Source organism: Drosophila navojoa, chromosome 4, assembly GCF_054131105.1.
Source record: "Drosophila navojoa isolate 15081-1374.11 chromosome 4, UAZ_NAV_1.0, whole genome shotgun sequence".
Classification (NCBI taxonomy): domain Eukaryota; kingdom Metazoa; phylum Arthropoda; class Insecta; order Diptera; family Drosophilidae; genus Drosophila; species Drosophila navojoa.
This window is the reverse complement of record NC_142892.1, coordinates 13,529,985-13,552,661: the sequence shown is the minus strand read 5'-3', so window position 1 is coordinate 13,552,661 and position 22,677 is coordinate 13,529,985. Positions and strand designations below refer to the sequence as shown.

General features: G+C 43.9%; 4 protein-coding genes across 14 annotated transcripts; 2 read left to right on the top strand and 2 right to left on the bottom strand.

The window, feature by feature from the left end:
* Window positions 1-481: 481 nt before the first annotated feature.
* On the top strand, window positions 482-1,553 carry Aprt (adenine phosphoribosyltransferase). Its single transcript, XM_018101988.3, has 3 exons — window positions 482-741; window positions 872-1,109; window positions 1,166-1,553. Exons 1-3 carry the CDS (start codon window positions 650-652, stop codon window positions 1,379-1,381), a joined length of 546 nt encoding a protein of 181 aa, XP_017957477.1. The 5' UTR covers window positions 482-649; the 3' UTR covers window positions 1,382-1,553.
* A 344-nt stretch (window positions 1,554-1,897) lies between these two features.
* Window positions 1,898-10,470, top strand: LOC108651998 (carbohydrate sulfotransferase 11). Of its 3 annotated transcripts, XM_018101985.3 has the most exons (10): window positions 1,898-2,038; window positions 3,119-3,589; window positions 5,656-5,850; window positions 6,195-6,278; window positions 6,362-6,425; window positions 6,484-6,550; window positions 6,620-6,764; window positions 6,822-6,977; window positions 7,044-7,384; window positions 7,455-10,470. In XM_018101985.3, the coding sequence occupies exons 2-10, from the start codon at window positions 3,449-3,451 to the stop codon at window positions 7,546-7,548; spliced, it is 1,287 nt and encodes a 428-aa protein (XP_017957474.1). In that variant the 5' UTR covers window positions 1,898-2,038; window positions 3,119-3,448; the 3' UTR covers window positions 7,549-10,470. The 3 variants fall into 3 exon arrangements, with proteins under 3 accessions (XP_017957474.1, XP_017957475.1, XP_089116515.1); XM_018101986.3 differs by lacking the exon at window positions 5,656-5,850; XM_089260389.1 differs by lacking the exon at window positions 1,898-2,038 and having other exon boundaries at window positions 3,449-3,599; window positions 5,654-5,850.
* On the bottom strand, window positions 9,223-17,005 carry Taf4 (TBP-associated factor 4). 9 transcript variants are annotated; one of them, XM_018101975.3, is made up of 11 exons: window positions 16,843-17,005; window positions 15,032-15,670; window positions 13,864-14,028; window positions 12,884-13,606; window positions 11,600-12,064; window positions 11,425-11,538; window positions 11,145-11,360; window positions 10,153-11,073; window positions 9,919-10,092; window positions 9,732-9,857; window positions 9,223-9,657 (listed from the first exon to the last, which is right to left on the bottom strand). In XM_018101975.3, the coding sequence occupies exons 2-11, from the start codon at window positions 15,437-15,439 to the stop codon at window positions 9,499-9,501; spliced, it is 3,471 nt and encodes a 1,156-aa protein (XP_017957464.1). In that variant the 5' UTR covers window positions 15,440-15,670; window positions 16,843-17,005; the 3' UTR covers window positions 9,223-9,498. The 9 variants fall into 9 exon arrangements, with proteins under 9 accessions (XP_017957464.1, XP_017957463.1, XP_017957467.1 ...); XM_018101974.3 differs by lacking the exon at window positions 16,843-17,005 and adding an exon at window positions 15,970-16,835; XM_018101978.2 differs by lacking the exon at window positions 16,843-17,005 and adding an exon at window positions 15,970-16,834 and having other exon boundaries at window positions 15,155-15,670.
* A 572-nt stretch (window positions 17,006-17,577) lies between these two features.
* LOC108650202 (uncharacterized) lies at window positions 17,578-22,512 on the bottom strand. The gene has a single exon (XM_089259102.1). The coding sequence runs from the start codon at window positions 22,108-22,110 to the stop codon at window positions 17,722-17,724; it is 4,389 nt and encodes a 1,462-aa protein (XP_089115228.1). The 5' UTR covers window positions 22,111-22,512; the 3' UTR covers window positions 17,578-17,721.
* Window positions 22,513-22,677: the final 165 nt, after the last annotated feature.

The following is a 22,677-nucleotide window of genomic DNA, read 5'->3' as shown; positions in this document are numbered from 1 at the left end:
ATGTTCGACGAATGCCCGCACATTTCTTTTATTTCCTTTCTTTGCTTCGGAAATGTCTTGATAAATGAACAAATCCGAATTATTTGCTGCGATTTGTAAAAGATATGTGCATGGGAAAGATATAAATGCGATTAAGAAAATTGGTGGAAGCGGACCAATAAAAAGTATATAAATAGAAATAAATTAGTTTTATTAAAATATTAATTTTCTACAATGTTCAACCAAATGTTTTGCATTTTTATTTTAAAATATATAATTTTTTTATATATAATATAAATGCTAATAATTATATACTAATAACGATAACTATATATAATATAGGTATTCAAAAAAAATATATAATTAATATTTAGAAAAACGAGTTTTTATATTCATTTTTATCCTGAAGAAGCAAAAACTTTTAAATTACCCCGCCAGTGCAAATGTAATCGATTATGCCGCCCTGGTTTTGCCCCATCACTAGCAACTACCTTGCACAGCTGATAAGCAGCTGGTTTATCAATTTGCCACACGACCTTTCAGTGTCAGTGAACAAGAAACTAAGTGGAGCGCACGTAGTTGCTGTGTAAATTTAAATTTGTAAAAATTCGTATACTTATCCGTCTTTATTGAGTACAGAGTATTAAAAATAAAAAAGAATTCTGCAAGCATGAGCGAAATAAGCAGCGCAGATAAATTGGAATATGTTAAGTCAAAGATCGGCAAATATATGGACTTCCCTAAGAAGGGCATCGTTTTCCGGTGGGTCAGTTAGCTTTATCAGTACATAGAGTTGCTGTTAAGTTACATGTGTATATTTTATTGGCTGTATTAGAATACTTATCAATAGATTAACGTGTGTTCCCCTTTCTTATCTCTATTTGGCTCACAGTGACATATTCGGGGCTCTGACTGATGGCAAAGCGTGCGTTTATCTGCGGGACTTGTTGGTGGAGCATATCCGCACCACTCATCCAGACGTGGAGCTTATAGTGGGTCTGGATTCGCGTGGTTTCCTCTTCAACATGCTGCTGGCCACTGAGCTGGGCGTGGGCTGCGCACCGGTACGCAAGAAGGGCAAGCTGGCTGGTGATGTGGTCTCCGTAGAATATAAGCTGGAATATGGATCCGTAAGTAGCCTTAAATTTACACTAGATGTTGACTATAACATATACTCTATTTATAGGACACCTTTGAGCTGCAGCGCACAGCTATTAAGCCTGGCCAAAAGGTCATCATTGTGGATGATCTTCTGGCCACGGGTGGCTCGTTGTCGGCTGCCAGCGAATTGGTTCGCAAGCTGGGAGGCGTTTTGCTGGAAAGCTTGGTGGTTATTGAGCTCGTGGACCTCGAAGGCCGTAAGAAGCTGGATTCCAATGTGCATTCCCTGATACAGTACTAAACAAGCCACAGACTTTCCATAAATGCATTTAGATGGAACTTCTCTTACCTCAAGGATCACCCAAGTGAATTTATATAAACATTTTTTATAAAATAAGCAATGAGAATACTTGCATACAATGGTTGTCAAAACAAAATTAGTGCAAATATATAAGTCAATATTTTTATATGAATACTTTAGCTTAGGAACTTTATGTACTACCCTCTCCTGTTGGAGCAACCCTCTCAGCTCTCTGCGCGCTCGCTAGCCAAGTACGTTCTCTCTGCGCATTTCAATTTCCATGTGCTGCTCTTGCCGGCCTTGCCTTTTGCTCAGCCATAAACAAAAGTGTTTGGCCTGTGGCATTATAAAAAACTGAGTGAGCTCCTCGCTCGCCGATAAACAAATCTGAAGCACCCACTCAGCGCCCCCCTCTGCTCTGCTCGAGCAGGCGGAACGCTCTCAAACAATGAACGGCCACATAGCGACGCCGGCGCGAAAACTGAAAATTTTCAAACTGAAACTGACAGTCGGATGGGAGAGCGTCGATTGGGCGACTGAGCTGGCGTCCGGGTGAGGGGACAGTGGTCGGGGGGTCGGGGCAATCGACAGTGGCATTAGCAGCCTGTGCTCATTTCGTATTTGAATTCATTCGTGAAATGTGCGTCGCTCGGAACGGTGCGTTGTTTGTGGCTCTGCTCAGTGCTCAGTGTTCTGTGTTCTGTGTTCTGTGTTCTATGTTATGTGTGTTATGTTTGCTGACTGTTCCGCGAATCTAAGGCACATCTGCTCTCTGTCTCTTTCGCTTTCCACCCGTTCCTCTGGCAGGCCGCAACAGTTTCGCACGGCCGCCCACCAATTGCGAGTGCTTTGCCGTGTTTAGTTTAAAAATACACTTTTGCATTTGGCGCATTTAGAATCACAGTTGCTGCTTCAATTAATATTGATTGAGCGTCTTTCAATTGGCAAACAATCGAATCACAACAACAAATAGTGGCGAAAGTCGAGCGGAGCAAGCCAGCAATTGATAATGTTACGCATACGCCGCGTGCGCCCACATTTGTTTTGTTTGCGTGCTTCTGATTGTTTGCATGTGCGAGTCTGTGTGTGTGAGTGTGTGTGCTGTGTATTCCAAACGCGTGTATGTGTATAAGTGTCGTGCGCCAATTTGAATGAATTTTATTTAAATGCCAAACCAAACTTGGAGCATTGCCTAAAAAGTTGGCAAAAAATGCGCAAGCAGCGCGCCCATTAAATATTATTGCATATTTGCTATTGGACTTATAAACGAATTAAAATTTAGCTATAAATTCTACTCGATGTTAGGCAATTGCATTGCACCTGCCATGGCCAAATAACAAAAACTCCCTCTCCGCGCAACTAGAGTCGTAAAAATCAATAATTGACATCTTGACTCCATGCAGCCGCAGCCAGAGCAGCAGCAGCAGCAGCACTGGCCTGAGTGGCCTGGCATAAGAGGAAAAAGAGTCATAAAAGACACCCCCAAACAAAAGGGAGCCCACAGAAAATTCAGTTATTCGTATTTGTTGCTGCTGCAGTGACACAATTTTTACTGTTTGCTTAGCTATAAATACGGCGGAAGTATTTCGCACAGCAGCAGTTGATATACCATATATATTTGAGTCGATGTATATAAATACATACATATATATATATATATGTCATCAATTATGCTGGGCATGTTACATTCACGTACTAACCATATACATATATATCTTTACTGAATATATACTACAGCACAACAACTAAATTTAGCTAGAGCAACAACAGCAACATCATCGAGCTGGCATAAAAAGGCTATGAACAAATTGTACAAAAACTGTCGCCAACTGCACGCAAAAATATTTGTCGCGTAGCAGCGACAGCCAAAAAGTAAAAATATTATAAAAATATATATAATCATGTATATATAATATAACTAGAAATGTTGTACATCAATAGCTAAGCGAAATATATCAAAATAAATGTGACTTCGAGAAATATAAGAGTCGGGAACATCATGAGCAAGCACGCGCTAGTGGCTAACTAAACTACAAACAGTTCCTATGCATTTAACCTTGTGTTTAAATGAAATTTCACAAGAGCTACGCAAATTGTCGCGTTCGGCGATATTTGCTCATATTTACGGCCTTATCGCTGGTATTGCTGCCCTTATCACTCATATACTTGGTGTGGAACGAGCAGCTGCAGAAGATTAAGGGATACGAGGTGAGTAAGCCTGCAAAAAGAGTTTATGCATATACATATAAATAAATATATATACATATGTATATGTGTATTGTAGTGTATACAGCATATATGTATGTATGTAGTATCACAAATGTTGTTTGAGTACTTGGCCAAGGACATAGAAATGTATCTTTGTAGTTGTTGCTAGCTGGTAGCTGCCTGTTAGCTGACTTCCAAGTGCCCTGCAAACATATTGTGCATTCGGCTGGTGGTAAAAACGTTTGCAGTGCGCTGCCCCTGACAACAAGCAATTTGTCGGCAATCGATCGATCGTTACTAAAAAACATTCCATATATAGTAGCTGCCATAGAGAGAAACGAGTAAAACAAAAACTTGCATACCCAGTAATTATCTCCTTGGGCTATTCATAATTAATAACAAATGCAAAAAGATCTACGTATACATGTTTGTATAAACGCCATCTGCTAGGCCTCATAGTGCGAGGGTATTTAAGATATACATTTATTATGTGCCAGATACAGCTGTAGCTATAGCTGAATACACATGTATATACCTATTCGCCACAGATGAGCAATTTTCAATTGTATGATATTTAAATTCCAATATATTTGTTTGTTTGTTTATCTAAGATTTTAGCACCTCGTTGCAGCTGGGCGGTAGTGGGCGGAACTATTTTAAAAAGTGCGAATTTATTAATAATAAACCACGAGCCGTTTTTCCCATTGCTAATTACCAATTGACACTTGAATGTCGAAATGACACGCCTGCTTTAGTACGCCCTTTTTAGCTGGTTTTGCTTTGCCGCACACCAGACACTATGACGACCTCCTCATACCACGGAAAAGAAAAGAAAATCGCACAACGTCCTTGGGCAATTTGCATTGCAAAACTTTCGCTAGGACTGGCAATTTAATTGGCTTGACTTGGCTTTGCTTGGCTGGCAGCAAGCACTTGGTCAGGACATGTCCGAGACATGTCCGCCAGAAAATCGATGGTTGGGACCAAAGCAAGCACAAATCAATGGAAAGTTGCCCACTAATTTAAGTGACTTAATGCTTAGGCAGCCAAAAAGAGAAATGAACAAAAAAAAAAAAAAAAAAAACAAGCAATAAATGAAATAAAACACGCATACGCCGTGTTGTGCTCTACATAGGCATAATTAAGCACAGCGTCTAACACGTAACACACCAAATTCACCTACACACACACACACACACATCCAGGCACCGACTGCTGCTTAAGTGACACGCTGCCCACATCACGCCCACATATCACATCTCCCATATGTATATACGTATTAACCTCCCACAGTTCACGTCATGCACATAGCGCCACTTTTGCTGCGAACAAAATTCTATAAAAATGCTATACCTACTACGCTATGATGTACTCTGAGATACCTCGTAATAAACAATATGCCATTATTTTAGCTAAGTTGCGCTTTAAAGTAGACTATAACAAATTATTGGAGTAGTACAAAATATAAATAATTTAAAAAGAAATATTATATATATAGAATATAATTTATAAAACAAAACTGTATAAATATGCATGTAATATTCTTCATAAATAGCTTTCCAGTTATTAATCCAAGTTATATGCTAGCATAGTTCTCTATTCAGCTTTTAATAGTGTAAATACTGAATATAAACCGCAACAATTCGACTACTACAGGGTATTCTTACACAAGCCACAATGCCTGCCGAGCATTTGTCTATCCGCTAAACAATCATCTAGATTTATAATGATGCCAGTTGACAGAGCTGCCCACTGGCATATTAATTGGGTTCGTTGAGGCCACCTTGACACTGGCATGCCATATGACATGAGTCAGTGGTGCGCTCTGTGGTGCCAGTGGTGTCACTGGTATCACTGCTATCACTGGTATCGCTGGTGTCACTTGGGCTCTGCTTTAATACATTTATATTAGGCTGCTTTCTGCTGAGAAATCATGAAACGAAAACGCTTGTATATTACGCATACGCCACGTCATGTTTGCATTTAACCTACCGTTCTTTCTGTAACCCTCACTAAAATAGTAAATGTGAAATGCAAATGCTTTTTTTTTGGCTTTTGTGAAACAGCTGCAGCAGCAACAACAGCGGCAACAGCAGCAGCAGCAGCATCAGCAGCCACCACAGTCAAAGCGGGCAAAGCAAATCCAGCCAGCGGGTCAAACATTTCGTTATCCTGTCCTGCTGCTGAACAAGAACAAAAACAAGGAACTAACCGTGGTGGCAACGGGCAAGACTAAGAATAAGTGGCGCTATGTTGATAAAGTAAATATCTAACACACACACACAAACACAGTGAGACACAGACACACCTCTACACTCTCACACTCTTAATGACAAAGTAAACACAACAAAACTCAAGCGTTTAATTTATGGGTGCATTATAAAAGAAAAGAAGAGCACATTGAAATTCCTTAGCCTCATCTGTTCGCCATGCCCAAATGAATGAATGAATGATTGGCAGTTCTTTCTGGGCCGGGCATATTACCCCCACGGGTTTCCCTCCGAAAAAAAAAGAATTGTATTTGCTTGTATAGTCATTAAGTGTTTGCTGCCGGCGCCTCATCAATGCCTCATTTATTCACACACTCCCAACTATTTCCACGCAGATCAACAATGAAACAGGCCTCTCGCTCATACCCGAGTATGCGATACAGTCGCTTTCCCCGGAGGAGATGCAGGAAATGTCCGTGGTAGGTGCCGTTAGCAATACCCCTATGGCCATACCTTAATATGCATTGCTTAACTGTTATATTCATATAAATTTTATATGCAGCGCATGGAGGCGCGACTCAATAGACTGAAGGAAAAGTGTTCGGAGTTCGGGCTGGATGTGGTGGGTGAGTAGACACGGCTAAAACAATTTACGGCTAAGATATATTTATATTTTTATTATAGGCCAGGATACCTGGCACACGCCCAACACTTGGGAATTTTTGGTTAATAAAAAATATCATATTATATGGTAAGGGAGCTTTGACGGAGCTTTGACGTGGTACCGTCTAAATTTGTGCGTGTGTGTGTGTTCTTGCAGGTGCAATGTGTTCAAGGCGGCCTCCTCGTCCTGGATGTTCAATTTCAATGTGCTGGCTGGCTACACGCCCAACTATTTGCTAAAGACCAAGAAGATTCTGCTCAATTTGGCCAGGGAGCGTTATCCACGCGTAACTCTGCAAGAGGTGAGACAGTTTTCGATGAAATATAAAGCTTTCTACATTCATAAATTCGCATTGCAGTTACGTGAGGCGCAGAATGATTCGACTACGTTTATCATAGCCAGAAATCCCTTTGAGAGACTTCTGAGCGCCTATCGAGATAAGATCGTATTCGCTCTGCCCTATTCCTTTCACGACAAACTGGGTCGCAGCATTGTGCGTAACTATCGCAAGAAGGTAACAGCAGTTGTGGAATACCAGTAAATATAACCAAAATTGATGTTCTCCATTCGCTACTTGCAGCCCAAGCTGGTCTCACGAGCGGGCAACACAAAGTACCCTTCGTTTCCGGAGTTTGTGCACTGGCTGCTCGATCAGGTCAAGCGGGGCAACTACATAGACATGCACTTCGTTTCGGCCACATCGTTTTGCACGCCCTGCCTCATACGGTTCGATATGATATTGAAGTTCGAGTCGCTGGCAGAGGATCAACTATATCTAATTGAAAAGACTGGCCTCCAGCGTGTCATAGCGCCCGTGTGGCGCAACATGGGCAAAGGAGGCAGAAAGACCCAGGAGCTGCAGCAGCAGTTCTATTCCCAGCTGACCAAGCAAGAGATGCTGGAGCTCTACAACTATTACCAGTAAGCGCAATGCCTAACGGAGCTGAACTGAGTCAGAGCCCGTATTAATTGATTCTCTCTCCATCCTTAGATACGACTTTGATCTGTTTGATTATGATATCAAGGAGTATTTGAAGTATGCCAGAGCTGATGAAGAAGCAGGCGCCGCCGCATCGGGGGCGTAATTACACTTAAAATTCATAGAATTTAATAAAAATGCAGAAAAGCAAAACTAAATGTATACAGAAAAGAAGGGAAGATATCACTTAGACACGTATGATCAAATTAGCCGTCACAGTAGGTAATTGCAAATGTTGATAATAATGAATGAAACAATAATAAAGTTAATGGCTATAACTATGGTAAAAACTAGAGCAATGTTTTATATTCTTAACTAAAGACTTTCCACTTGAACTGAAAATGTATAATAAATTTTAAAATGAAAAAGATAATTCCGATTCCTTGGCATCTAACAGTGGGCAAATAATTTGGGTCCAAATGTCCATTTGGTTTTATTATGTGTTAATGATAATAATAATAATAATAATATATTAATTAAATGAATACAAAATATAGTAATAAAAAAATTGGTAAATTTATCTACATACAATTTAATGAATTAACTAGCTAATTAACTGAGATACCGTTACACATTCTCAACGTCCAACATCCATGATTAATTTTCGGCAATAATGTTTAGGTTTTTTTAAGTTTGTTTTATTTTTTTGTTGTGTTTTGTTTTGTTGTTGATTTTTTTTTTTTTTTAGTTTTTCTCATTTTGAACTTAGTTTATACATACAATAGGTTTGTTGTATTTATTAATTGTAAAACATAATATGTATGTATATATTTATAGATGTATATAATAATATATTTAGTTATATGACTACTAAACTATGCGCTGTTTACGTCTGTGGTTTTGCCGGTTTCTATTACCTTTTTGCATAATCATATTGTAACACACACAGAATTTAAATTTGTTTTGCTTTTTTATTTAATATACTTAGTCCGATTTCAATGTAATTTACAATTTTGTTTTTTTGTTTTTCATTCTTTCTTTTGTATAAAATTGAACTATTTTGTGGCTGGTGCAAGTGTTTTCAATTGAACAAAATATTACAGTATGCACATAATCCATCGATTTTCATACCCTGTACCCATTGCAAATGGGAAGTCAGAAGTTTTATTAGTTTTGTCATTTTTATTGATGATTCCGATTTGGTTGAACGAACGCGCCACTAATATATAAAAAAAACATATTTTTAGTGCCTAAAACTACGTTCGGGGTTTAGTTCTTTGCCGTAAATTTGTTAATTACGTTGCGTTTACCTAGTTAAACTATTGAAAACTTAGTCTGGACTTTTTACAAATGTGTTCTGTTATCGTTTGTTTCTGGTAATTGTTTTATACATAATCTAATTAAAATTACATCAATTTGTTTAAACAACTACAACTAGTTCAATGTATGCTTTATGTGGATATTTCTCCTTTTGTTTATAATTGTATTCTCTCTTCCTCTTTCTTTTTTATTCGCTTATATGCCATGATGGTTTTATAAACCATTTTATGTTCCTCGGACTCGAATGCCGCAATCTAACTTAAGCCTATAATTTACGCTCGATTTCGTTTAACAAACTAAGCTACACAATTTAATCATATTATTTATATGTATATCGTTTAGATAAGGCCGTCAATGCAATTAATGCAATTAATTGTGTTAAAAATTACAAAATCATACGTTGGCTGACTGCACGTTGAGTTTTGCTTTTGCTTTGTGTTGGTTTTTTTGCTTCTCTCTTTTTTTTTGGATTGGTTTGGTTTGAGTGCTGCTGGCTATTTAATTGGAAAACGAATTGTCATCAGATTTAAAATTTTTTAATTACAATTTAGTTGGTATTTCTACGCATATGTATTGAAATAGGGCGCCTAACTAAAACAACAAAGGGACGACGCAATTAAATGTGACAGCTAAATAATATTGCAAATTGAAGAACGCAGCTGCTAGGCGCTAATAGAACAATTATAGCTGGAAATGGAGCTGGAGCGGGAGTTGGAGTTGGAGTTGGAGTAGGGACAGGCGCAGGTGAACTCTTGTAGGTGCGTAGGTGTGTAAACAACAGCGGCGCCAGCAGCAATCACTTGAGGTAAGTCTTGAACAGCATCGTGCTGCGACAAAACTCTCGCTCCTGCTCCATGAAGAAGAGCATGTCACGCAGATTGACACGCTTGATGCGCGGCCTTAACGTTGTAGTCGCTGTACCCGTGTTGCTCATCAAGCCGCTGCCACTGGAACCCTGTGTGTGTAGAGCAGACGCCAAGTTTGTTGAGTAAGCAATGGAATGGTCGCTGGTAAGCTGATGTTACTCACCACGCCCACACCGGCCGCATCGCTATCCAGTTTGAGTTTTTTCCGTGGTCCGATTGCCTGCAAAGCCGTTAAATTTGCGTCGCGCTGCCTCAGCTCCTCCATTTCCGCTCGCTGCATTTCTTTTGCCTGGATGAAGAGAAGTATGTTAGAGAATGGCAGAGTAATTTAATTGATCACTCGATCTTACCCTCGCCTTCATTTTTGCCTGCTCAGGATCTTCGACACGGGTTCTAGACTTAGCCGCTCGCAACAGCATCTCTCGCTCCAGCTCCTCGTGTCGCTTTTGTTCAGCCTTGTCTAACTCCTCTAGAAACTTGATTTGACCGCGCACATCCTTCGCGGGCTCATATCGTGGATCCAACTGTGAAGTGAATACATTTATTGAGAGCTGTATGGGCGAGCAGTGAAAATCCTATCTCACCTTTATGACATCAATGCGGTGGTCCGCTATCACAGCCAACTTCTCCACAATATTCTTAAGCCGCTCCTGGCATGCATGCGAAATGAGCACTGCCACATCTTGCGAAGGTTCCTCTAAGCCGCGCTCCGCCGTTATCGCGCGTATTCGCGCCTGCAAAGCTGGAAGGTTGAGAAACACCTCGTCCTTGCAGGATCTGATCTGTGTGCCAATATTTTCGGTACATCCAAGAATGCGTTGCGATTCCTCGGCCAGATTAACACCGCCCATGGCGGCAACATCGTTGATATCATCATCGCCATACATGGACGATGACATAGAGCTCTGTTGGAAAAATGAATTGGCGGCTGCGGCCGCTGTTGATCCTGCCATCCCACTGCCGCTATTCGCCTTCTCATCCTTGCCATCTCGGTCCACTGTATCCCTTTTCTTTTTACTTACTGACTTGTTGGCCACGGGCAACGCACTACGCGGCAGTGTTTTGGCCGAAATGGGAGTCAGCGAGGCATTGATACGTTCCATATGCGGCAGCTGCGGTGCCTTAATCTCCACCAGCTTTGGCTCAAAGTGATTGTTGTTGTTGTGATGCAGCGAATTTTGCATCTGCTCGCGTGCCCTCAATGCCTCCGGCGGCAGAAGTACTGTGGGCAGCGAAGGCACCGGCAACGACGTTGTCGATGCCGAATTTATCGTCGATAGCACTGATAACGTCGGCGTTGGCGGTGGTCCACTGTTTGATGATATGGCCGCCAGCGAGGGCGGATGCAAACTGGGCGTTATGGCCTTGATCTGTGTCTGGCCAACCTTGACGGCAGTGACTTTGTTCGTGGGCGTACTGTTTGGCGGACGAGATGTGGCGCGTATTTGAACCGCACCCGTTCGCTGCAGCTGTGCGTTATGCGGTCCGCGTATCTGTACAATGTTCTGTGAAGGTGTGAGAAGTGCTGATGAGCATACTAGGTTCAGCCAAGAACACAATTAATCTCTATGCTTACCGCCTGCGCGGACATTGGCAGCGAGGGCATTTGACCCCGTATGGCCAGCCGCGGCGTTGTGGGCAATCGAATGTTTGGCGGCTGCTTCGATATAGTCGTATGACCTATCGTCGGCCTCGGCGTGTTTAGTGAGTTTGGTGTTATCATTCGCACCTGCGTCTGTCCAATGGTTGTTGTCTGGCTGAGTCCAATCGGACGGATTTGCGCTTGTATTTTCTGTCAAGAGATTATGTTGGATCATTGATATTTGATTGATTATATGAACATTAGGGATGTTTACCGGAAGCTGCGGCGGAAGTCCGGCCAATCCCAGCACTTGTTGCGGAGGCGGTTTGATGCCCTCAATGACCAGTTCCTTGGTGTAGAGCGCCTGGCGCAGCAGTGGCAGACTTTTCTGTAGATGGTACAGCAAATTAGCTAAAGCAAAGAATCAAGTTGATTGACGGATTACTTACCTTAAGAAACCCAATGAGGCACGGCTGTGGACTGGCGTTGAGCAAACGCTCCAGGCGATCACAAAACTCCTCTGGCTCCACATTCGCATTGACCAGCTCCTGGATGAGCGTGCGTACATTTTTCTCCACCGGCTTCGGTTCGCGTGTCGACAATTCAATTAAATTGGCTAAAAACTTGCGACACTTTTCTTTGGTATTGCCCTGCGCTGCCGTTGACGTTGTTGTTGAGTTCGTATTCGCCGTTGACGTCACATTCGCTGTCGATGACGCTTGGACATTGTTTGCCTGCGAATGCGGCTGTACGGCTGGTATCGTTTGGATCTGCGTTACTTGGGGCAAATGCGGCGTATGCTGCTGCAACTGCGCCAACTGTGGCGGATGTGACGAGCTGCTGAAACTGTGCGCATTGCTGCTGGCCACCGAGTTGACAATTATGTTGCTGGAGGCGGTGGTGCTGGTCATCGACTGTGGTTGAAACAAATATTACAGATTAACAATCAATCAATCCAACATACTATGAGCAGTCAGTGCAAATTAAGAGCGATAAGCGGTAAGTTAAAACGAGAAAATAGTTCAATGATTCTTATGCAGGCGCTCATGGGCTACGGGCTCCTATTAGTGGGAGTGTGTGCGTGTGTGTGGAATGAGTGCAAGTAGTGTTCGGGTCAGTTATTGAGGTCATGTGATTAATAAGGAAATACCACATCAGTTAACGCCAAAAAATATTCTTAAATTGTTCAAGTAATTACAAAATAGATTTAGAAAAATCTATTAATTTGTTGGTGGTAAATAACACACACGCCCCTGCGAAGCCCGTATAACCTCTGATGCCTTGTTCATGATAACTATGCTGCTTATTTCCTAAATGATATAATAGAGTTCGATGATTGTTTTTACGAACAGCAACGCATTTTCGCAGCGTATAAAAAACTAAATCAAAAGAATACGTCAAAGTCAATTACACAGACAGTTACAACGCAGCATGCAAAACTGAGCAAAAGTACGATTATTATATATTTATATTCATATTTATATATTGTATAAGATATGTTGAAATGAAAATCGAAAAAGTTTGGCGAACAATCGAACAGTCGAGTGCTCGAAGTTTAGCCGAAAGTCTAAACAAAATCGAAAACTGAAGCGTAGCGTTAAAAAACAGATCAAATGCATAAACAGACAAGAGAGAGGCGTTTTAGAGAATACATAAGTATATATAGAGCAAATTGAAAAATATTGAGAATATGAGAATTCTCATTTCAATACAAGTGAGGCTTTGATTTTTACGTTTTGCTTGATCTTAATTGTGGCTGCGACATTTGCCGCTGCAGCAGCGGCTGCCGCGGCGGCTGCGCTGTTGGCACTGGCAGAGGCCTGTTGCTGCTGCTGCTGTTGCTTATGTTGCTGCTGTGCCTGTTGCTGCTGCTTCATTTGCAGCTGTAGCTTCTGCTGTTGTTGCTGCTGATGCAAGTTAGTAGCGGGTTTGTTGTTGTTGTTGTTGGTAGTGGTTGTGGTGGTGGTATTGGTGGTGATATTATTAATATTATTATTGCTGGATGGGAGGATTGTGGATGATGTACGGACAATCGTTTTGCGCAGTGCAATGCTAGTGCTGGCAGTAGTTGCTTGCGAGGATGCTTGTGTTGTTGTTTGATGCTGTTGCTGTTGTTGCTGTTGCTGCAGCTGCGTTTGTTGCTGTTGTTGTTGTTGTTGCTGTTGTTGTGATGACGATTGGCCATGATATCTACTTACAGCTGCAGCCGGCACAGTTTGCAGACGTATCTGTGTGGTTATGGGATGATTTGTGGTTGTTGTTGTGGTGTTGTTGTTATTATTATTATTGTTGTTGTTGCTGCTGTTGTTGTTGTTGTTGCTGGTGTTAGATATGGTCTGTGTCATCGTCGGCGGGCCCGTCGATGTGGCCGTGCCCACGCGCAACAACTGAAATCCATTATCCGTTTTCACTAACAGTGCAGGCGTTTGTACTGTATTAAGTGGGCCTAAAGTTATCTAAAATAGAGAGATAAATAGAGAGAATAGACAGAGAAAAGTTCAAGTACAAGGGGTACCCGCTGATATAAATGCATGTATATGTACAGATGTGTATGTGTGTGTGTGTGAGTGTTTGGTTTGGGAGGGATATTTGGGTGCATGAGAGTGTGCGCTGTATTAGGGAGCCTTGTGGATTAGTAGAGAAGAGCCCACCACAACAACAAAACTTACAAATACACGCATTCTTCTATTTAACATTCAGTGTGCACACTTACCGATGGACTCTGTGGCCTAACGCCACCCATGTGAGAGTTGCTGATGACGACACGACTGAGCGAATTTGCGGGCATATTCTTTGGCTGCTGCTGCGTCGGCGCCTGCGGACGCATGCCGACCACCACGCCGGCAGGCAGCATAGAGTTAAGCAGCGGCTGCCCGGTCTGTGGATGGAGCAAGGATTAGAACAACAATTGCAATATACATTTCAGATATTTGAGTTTCTATAGGCGGCATACAAAAGCTTTGATAGAGTTCATTTTGGATTTTTTTTGTTATGTTTTGACTACAACATGCAGCAGATCAGAGAGGTTGCGTCCAGTCACGCAGTGAGTCACAGTTCATTCTTTCACGGATCACAGTCAAACAAATGTGCATGGAAGAATGTGTGTGTATCAAATACATTTAAAATTTAGATGGAACATATGAGATTGCCTACTAAAAATTATGAGATGAGAATATTATTTAATATATATGTGCTGGCCAATTCGAAAGTCGTCTACAGTTTTACTACAAAGAAGCGACCGTTTCAAAAGCGATTTGTTCAGAGAGCAACTCTACAAATAATACATAATTTGGGTTTTAATTAAAAGCATAGAGTGTGGAGCAGGAAACTTTTACTCTTGGTATGACAATGAACAGAGCATTCACAATTTGTGAAATTTCAGTTTGAGAGAAAAATAGATTTTTCTTTTTTGTAATAAATAATGATAAACAGGAAGTTGGTTCGCAACAAATATATATAATATTTATAATTTTTGAATACAGTGAACAGTCAATACAAAGGCCTAATTAACCACAAAGAAGCTTTCTTTTCATGATTTTGTAATATAATTTTAAAAATTTCCCAATTGTTATCCACATTATCTTACAAATTGAATTTAGCGCCTAATCATTTAGTACGTGCGTTCATTATACCGATAGTTCACTGTTCACTACTGGACGTTCCAAGTATCACAGTTTAATTGGGCACGCTAATCGTGTCCAGTAGGAAACAAAAGGGATTGAAGAGAGTCTGGAAAGTGAGGATGAGTATATGTGTGTGTGGAACAGGAATAACCATTGGACGCAGGCAAAGAGATGCGAAATGAATTGCATCAGAATCTGGCGCTACTATCGCCTCACTAGAAGACGAGTACGTTGGGAGTTTAGCTTGATGGTGGATACCTGATTGATGGTCTTGGTCATTGTTACGATTCCTGCTGGTGCACTTGATACTAGACCCGCCGGCAGGGTGACAGCATGGTGATTGGATTTAATAACTAAGGTTTGTGTTTGGGTGGCACCTACTGATTGCGAATGCTGCTGCTGTTGCTGCTGATGCTGATGTGATTGCTGATGCACCTGATGTTGCACTTGCGACAGACCGGGCACCCCATGTCCTCCAATGCCTGCTGTTATGGTTTTGATCGTCGTCGTATTTGGCAGCTGTGCGGTTGAGATGATCGTCGATCCAACACCCCCGCCTCCTGGCCCACCTATATTGATGGTGCCGTTGGGCAGTGGCTGGGTGGTGAAGGTGATACGATTGCCGGCAGTCGATGTGGCCGGCGGCGCCGTTTGGCTGCTATTCATTGCGGGACCTTTGCGGTGGCGGTGGCGGTTTCGGTTTTTGAATCGTTGGCGCTTGAAGAGCCGGAAATGGACACGGCCCTTTTTCCCAGATTCTCTTCTGCTTGTGACGTTCTTTAGCCGCCTGGTTTCTTGATCAACTGTGCGTCTGTGCCATATTGTTATTATTATTATTGATGTGGATATTACGGCTCCTGTCTAATACTCGCATGCTGCGTAGCCGACCGATGCGAACTGCAATGCAAATTTTAATTCACTTTAGTATTTATAGCGGAAAACCTACACATAAGTTATTATTATCGTTTTTACACTCTCGCGGGGCTGCAGCTGCTTCCACTACCTGGCTGTGGCATAGTTATACCTGTGGGTCATAAAACGCGAGTGCGTGGATTTTTTTCTTTTCTTTCTCCTTTCGCTTGAAAGAGCCGCAGATGTTTGCTAGGCAAGAGACGGGCCGCGGGTGTGGGACGCAGGTGAAAGCCGACAAACGAGACGATGCGATGCTAATTTAGCATAATTATATTCGTATTCACCTTGGCCAAAGCCTTTGGGTGCTCCGTTGACAAACGCCAACCGCAGAAAAGCGCTCGCTCTTGCAATCGCACTCGCTTATTCACGCGGCTGCTGCTGCTGATGCGCTGGCGACGACGACGACGTTAACTCCTTGTCGCTAGCTGATTAATGTTAAATATTTTCTTTTTGTTGGCCAGAATGTTTTTCTTTTATTGTATTTTCACACACACGCGCGCACGCGGCCTCTGGCACAGACAGTTTGTTTAGCACTGTATTTATTGTCGCTTTATTTTGATTATTTTGGATGTACAAAAAATTTGGCAGCGACCGAGCGACAACGCCGCCATTTTCACGAATGCGCGTGCAAAACGACAGTAAACGCGCAAGGGGCACAGACGTCGATAAAAGTGCGAGACAAAAGGCAACGCTGAAAACGTTATGTTCTGCCGCTAGATGTCGCTTAAAACAGAGGCACTGCCAGCTTAAAATAAGTACAGCTTTTCTGAAGCGAGTCAAAAACTGCGTACGGCCAACTTCAAGAGAGTGGATAGTTAGGGGCAGCCAGCTTCACGCGAGTTACAAATTGCGCACAGCCGACTTCACGCAAATTAAAAAATTGTCATTCTCTGTCCTGGAATTCTCTCACGTTCTGCCGACGCATTTTCGTGTATCAATATTTGACCTATTACACGTAGTTTTTTTTTTTTTTAACAAATATAATATATGAGGGATGAAGAATTTTCAAAAATGTAGTGTAGCATGCAATTTGTTGCTAAGTAGGGCGTTTGCTGACTGTTGCTATCTTCTGGCGGCTGGCTAGTGATGTTGGTGTTGATTGGTACAGGCTGCAGTAGTTTTTGAAAATTTGTGGCTTATTTGACAAAGGCACTCACTTCAATTCATTTTGCATTTGAACTTGGTTCACTGGAGCGCATTTTAAACGTTAAACGTTGTGTTTTATTGCCGAAAATCAACAAATGAATGTTTACGAACCGTCCACCGAAAGCAGATTAGTTTTTACAGAAGTGTGACCAGCTTCTGCAAACAAAAAATTACGAATGAAAAAATTATGGTCAAAATACTAAACAGATTTCAGTCGTCATATTTAATATAGATAATTTACAATTAATTGTGTATATTGGGTATTGTTAATTAAGGAATGTAAAATTGTAACATCACATTTGCGCTAAATGTTTAGTTAATAAAGTGCAACATATCGAATTTACGGTGCTCGCAATCGGTAACCGCCACAACGATAATAAGGGCTGTAGAAGACCAGACATGTGGGCGGGAATATAATATGGCACTATCGATTTTAAAATAACTTTTGACATCATAATAGAATGGAGTCAAGTTAAATACAGAACATAAAGATTCTGAAAGAAGAATAATTAATTAAAATTTAAATTGAAATGCACAACAACTTGTTGTCTCTCGCCATTCGCCATTGTTGACGTGTGTATATGCCTTTGTTGCTGTTTATGTTAACAAGGCTAACACCCGACCAAAAACAAGTTAATGAAATTAATCAAAAACATCCACTTAATGTCGTGGCCGATGTTGTTGGCAGCGTTAAGCATCAACTAGTCAGCAGGTCTTCAGACTGGTTTAAATAATTTTTGAGTACATTTCTTTGTATTTTATTTTCAGTTTTATTGTCTAAATCATAATTACATATGTATCTTAAGATTAATAATTTATGAGTATTTTGTCATTTACAAACCTAACTAGCCGCATTATACACAATATTTACAAGTTACCCTACCGTAAATCTAATTCTTGTTGCTCAAACTTAGATCTGTTCTGGTTTTGGTCGAGTAGGGCCGTGTCGTAGTCGTTGTTCGATTCTGGCCAAAATTGTATTCATATACCGTTTTAGCTCCCACCTTGGCACTGTTTTCCTGAAATTTGGCATAGTTCGGGCTGGCAGTAAATTTGGATTGGTTGGTCAAACTGGACGTCGCGGTGGGCTTACTGACAGTTGATGGCGGCGTACGAAATGCATCGAATTGGGCTTTAAATTTCGCAAAGAATGGATGGTCAAATGGATCTTTTGTGGTACCACTCCTCACAGTGCTTGCGGGGCGACGAGTTGACGTGGTTGTGTGTGATTTCGTTGAGGTAAACAAATAAGGTCGTGGCGTGGTCGATGGGACGATGGTGGTGCTTGGGCGAGCTGTTGTCGGTGGACGCGTTGTGGTTCTATAGGTGGTAGACGTCCTCAGACTGGGGCGAGCTGTAGCTGTTGTTGGCGTTGCTGCAAATGGATGCCAGGTTGTTGTAGAGCGTAGTGTGGGCCTCGCTGTTGTGGAATGTGTTGTAATTCTCGTCGTGGAACGTGTTGTGGGCCGTGGTGTTGTAGAGCGTGTTGTGGAACGTGTGGTGCGACTTGTAGAACGTGTAGGGTGGCTTGCTTTTGTAGAAAGTGTTGTGGATCTTGTAGTTGTTGGGCGCACGGTTGGTCTTGCTGTCGTGAAACGTGTCGTCGAGCGCGTTGCAGGATTTATTGTTGTCGTGGATCTCGTTGTGGTTCTGGTTGTAGGACGTGCTGTAGTCCTCGCTGTGGTACGAGTTGTGGTACGAGTTGTAGCTCTGGTTGTAGGTCGAGTTGTGGGACGAGTTGTAGGCCTGGTTGTAGTTCGAGTTGTGGGACGAGTTGTAGCTCTGGTTGTAGGCCGAGCTGTAGTTCTCGCTGTGGTTCGTGTTGGGGCTGGCACTGTGGTTCGACTTGTGGGTCGAGGCGTAGAAAGAGTTGTAGCTCTTGTTGTGGGCCGAACAGTAGTCCTCGCTGTGGTTCGTGTTAAGGCTATCGCTGTGGGTCGAGACGTGGAACGAGTTGTGGAACGCGTTGTAGCTCTAGTTGTAGGACGAGCTGTGGTCCTCGTTGTGGCTCGCGTCGTGGGACGAGTTGTAGCTCGTGTTGTGCCTCGCGTTGTGGATCTGGCTGTAGTTATACGAGCTGTGGGCTTTGCAGTTGTATGTGGAGTTGTGGACTTGGAGGTAGTATGTCTCGCTGCTTTAGTTGTTGTGACACGGCGTGTTGTTGTTATCGAACGTGCTGTTGTTGTCGGTATCCGGGATGTTGGCGAACGAGTTGTCACTTTTAAAGTAGTAGCTGGCCTAATTGTGGTAAATGGACGAGCTGTTGTTGTGTGGGGTCGAATAGTGGTTGTTGTGGAGTGAGCTGTTGTTTTGTGTGTTGTTGATGGCTTTGTTGTGATCGCTGTTGTTTTTGTGCTTGACTGTTGCAGACCTGTCGTCGCTGCTGACGACGTGGCCGTAAATTTAATAATCTCGTGTCGAAAGATATCGCTACTTATATAAGGATGATGCGTAGCCTTGACAGGCTTAGAAGTGGTGGATATTTTGTGTTTGTCGGCTTCTGGCTTATTAACAAGACTCAAGAATGTATTTGATACAGCTGAGGATGGTTTAGATTGAATGGTTTGCTTATTCGCAACTGAGGTTTGAGTAGTACTAGTTGAGGGTTTATTATAAGGTTTTAGAAAGGGATTATGACTATATTCGGTCTTCGATACAGCTGTTTGCCCACTAAATGCAACAGGCCGAGCTACGGGCTTGACTACTGCGGGTTGCTGCTGAGGTTTGAGTAACTGCAAGAAGGGATTCGAGCCAAATGGATGATTGGGCACTACAGCAACATGGACTGGAGGCTTTACAGGCTTGGCGGTTGTGGGCTTGGCTGTTGCAGGCCTGGCAGTCGGTGCTGCGCTCAGACGTTGTAGAAATGGATTTGCGCCATAGTCATGATTAGCTGCGATCTTTACAACAGCCTGATGCTGCGGGACAGGCGTCTTCGGTGGCTTCGCATAGTGATTGGGCTTCTGCGCCTCGGAAATCTCATTGCCTGTAAAGCAATCACTCAGCTGTGCCAAGTTTTGGTTTCTACAGTGACCATTGTATACGGTCCAAGCGTTGAAGCCATCGCCCGATATGCGCGTGTGCTCCTCGTGTATAGTGCGAATGCATTGCACATCATCCGTAATATCAGAGTCCAGCAAACGATCGCATTCAATGTGGCAGGCCTTGCCACCGCCCTCGCCATGTGTGCACCAGTAGAGATCGCTAATCTGGAACAGTCCATGATCTTCGCTGCCATCGGCATTAAGTCGACCCACTGCAGCTGTGTTGAAGGAAGATTCATGCTGAGCTATGCACACCCAAGTGGGTATCTCTTGCATGGGCACCTTGTGCTTGTGATACAATTCCTTGGCCAACTCACAGCGACTGTAGATCTTGCCCTTGGGCTTAGGCTTCCGTACCAGTTCATTATATGCTGGTTTTACGGGCTTTGCAGGCTCCTTTTCCAACTCACTCGGCTCGAAACAGCTCGCAATCTCTGCTCGGCTACGATCTCTGCAATGTGGATTGTACACCGCCCAGGCTGTGAAGCCATCCCCAGAGATGCGCGTATGTTCCTCGTGTATGGTCCGAATGCACTTGACATCATCTGAGATATCCGAGTCCAGTAGACGATCGCAGTCGATGTGACAGCCCTTGCCTCCGACGCCCCCGCCATGCGTGCACCAGTATAGATCGCTGATCTGGAAGAGACCGTGATCCGCGCTGCCGTCCGCATTCAGTCGCCCCACCGCCGACGTATCCAGGCGGGACTCATGCTCTGCGATGCACACCCAAGTAGCTAAATCCTGCATTGGAAACTTGTGTGAGAAATACAACTCTTGGGCCAATTCACAGCGTTTATAAACTTTACCAGCTCGCTTAGGTGTTGTGTAATAGTGTTGTAGTAGTTGTTGTTGTTGTTGTTGGTATGAATAGTGTAGCTGCTGTATTTGTTGTTTTGGTGTTGTGTGGTGCTTGAAGGCGAGCAAAGGATTCGTTGCTGGCGTGCTATAAACACTTGCGAAATGCGACTTAACAGGACTGCCAATTAGATTGGGATGCGACTGAGTGTATGCCGTGGGCGAGGGCAGGCGAGGGCGCAGGAAGGGATTGCTCTGATAACTGGACACAGCCTGTACGGCTTGATAGGTGATCTGCTTGTGGGTCGGCCTGTAGTAGGGATTCGGCGTCGTGGCAGGAGCCAGCAGCTGCGGCTGCGCAAACGGATAGGCATAGCTGACCTTGCTGCCTCCGGCAATGGCATTGGGATGCGTGGCAGGCGCCACTAGAGGCGGCTTGGCGAAGCAGGCGGCCACCTGCTCGTAGCGCTGGTTGCGACAGTCCCGATTGTAGACAGTCCACGCAGTGAATCCGTCGCCCGAAATCTGTGTGTGCTCCTGATAGATGCGTCGTATGCACTGAACATCGTCCGCGATGCTGGTGTCCAGGAACTGATTGCAGGCAGCATGGCAGCCCTTGCCGCCGCGCTGGTCGTGCGTGCACCAGTAGAGATCGCTGATCTGGAACAGGCCGTGATCCGCACTGCCATCGGCATTCAGGCGACCCACTGCCGCCGTGTTGTAGGAGGACTCGTGCTGGGCTATGCACACCCAGGTGGGTATCTGCTGCATGGGCAGCTTGTGCTGGTAGAACAGCTCCTGCGCCAGCTCACAGCGGCTGTAGATCTTGCCCTGTTTCTGCGCTGGAGCCAGCGCCTGCTGATGCTGCAGCGGTTGCTGATGATAATAGCTCACCTGCAACTGTTGCTGTTGCTGCTGCTGGTGGTGGTGCGGGTGCTGCGCCTGCTGATAGGAGGCAGCCACCTGCAGAGCATTGGAGTTGCCACAGCCAGCCACATAGGAAGCGGCATCCTGGCGACAGTACGCATTGTACGCCTGCCAGGCGGTGAAGCCATCTCCGGAGATGCGCTGATGCTCCGCATAGATTTTACGCACGCACGCGATATCGTCCGCAATGTCGTCGTCGCGCAAACGCGAACAGCTCAGCCCACAGCCAGCGCCCTGGCCCGGAGGCGAGCACCAGTAGACGTCGCTTATCTGGAAGATGCCGTGCGAACCGCCGCCCGGTCCGCTGCCACCGCCAAAGGCGGCCGTATTCAGATCACTCGAATGCTGGGCAATGCACACCAGCGTGGCCGCCTGGGCAGCGTGCATTCCGTATCGCTGCTGCAGCAGGGCAGCCAGCTCGCAGCGCTCGAAGACTCTGCCCAAGCCATGCTGCAGCAGCAGCAGCAGGCAGAGCAGCAGCAGCGAGAATGAGCGCGACACTGACAACATCTTGCGATGCTTTGACACAGAACTCAGAGCTCGGCGCCCTATATATATATGCTGCTCTATATTGTCTGAGAACGAGACAGTCCTTAGCCGAGTCGAGCCGAGAGAACACGAACCGAATCGAGACGAAATTAATTGAAATGAAATTTAAATTTCAAATGATATTCTCAAGCAGAGGCTTCTTCGAGGGGGGCGCTGCGTGCCTGAGCGCGTTTCGTAGTCGACTGAGCGGGCCAGTGGCAGCGGGTCTCATCTTGAGCCCAGCCAAAAGTCAAGTTGGGGCTATTTGAATATGTGCGGTATGACGACAGCGAAGCCAAACTGGTTGCGGGGCACACACACACATGAAGTGTGTGCGTGTGTGTCTGTGTGCGTGTGAGTGTGTGCGTATTGCATAATTATTGACCAGCTCCATTGGCATAGAATGGAAAGGTTCTCGGGCGCAGACACTTTGTCTAAAAGGTGTCCCACCCAGCTAGGGAAAGGGGGAGCGCTGGGGGCGGGCAACGTAATGGATCGTTTTAGATGCGTGAAAGTTTCTTGGGCCATTAGCTAGAAATTCGCTAATGA

Excerpts from the sequence above, each read along its gene's own strand:
- Aprt (XM_018101988.3), top strand. The coding sequence starts at position 650 with ATGAGCGAAATAAGCAGCGCAGATAAATTGGAATATGTTAAGTCAAAG. Across the intron at positions 742-871 it reads AAGAAGGGCATCGTTTTCCG|TGACATATTCGGGGCTCTGA; the intron begins GTGGGTCAGTTA and ends TTTGGCTCACAG. Across the intron at positions 1,110-1,165 it reads ATAAGCTGGAATATGGATCC|GACACCTTTGAGCTGCAGCG; the intron begins GTAAGTAGCCTT and ends CTCTATTTATAG.
- LOC108651998 (XM_089260389.1), top strand. The coding sequence starts at position 3,449 with ATGAAATTTCACAAGAGCTACGCAAATTGTCGCGTTCGGCGATATTTG. Across the intron at positions 3,600-5,653 it reads GGGATACGAGGTGAGTAAGC|AGCTGCAGCAGCAACAACAG; the intron begins CTGCAAAAAGAG and ends CTTTTGTGAAAC. Across the intron at positions 6,279-6,361 it reads AGATGCAGGAAATGTCCGTG|CGCATGGAGGCGCGACTCAA; the intron begins GTAGGTGCCGTT and ends TTTTATATGCAG.
- Taf4 (XM_018101975.3), bottom strand. The coding sequence starts at position 15,439 with ATGAATAGCAGCCAAACGGCGCCGCCGGCCACATCGACTGCCGGCAAT. Across the intron at positions 11,539-11,599 it reads GCCTCATTGGGTTTCTTAAG|AAAAGTCTGCCACTGCTGCG; the intron begins GTAAGTAATCCG and ends TACCATCTACAG. Across the intron at positions 9,858-9,918 it reads AGGCAAAAATGAAGGCGAGG|GCAAAAGAAATGCAGCGAGC; the intron begins GTAAGATCGAGT and ends CTCTTCATCCAG.
- LOC108650202 (XM_089259102.1), bottom strand. The coding sequence starts at position 22,110 with ATGTTGTCAGTGTCGCGCTCATTCTCGCTGCTGCTGCTCTGCCTGCTG.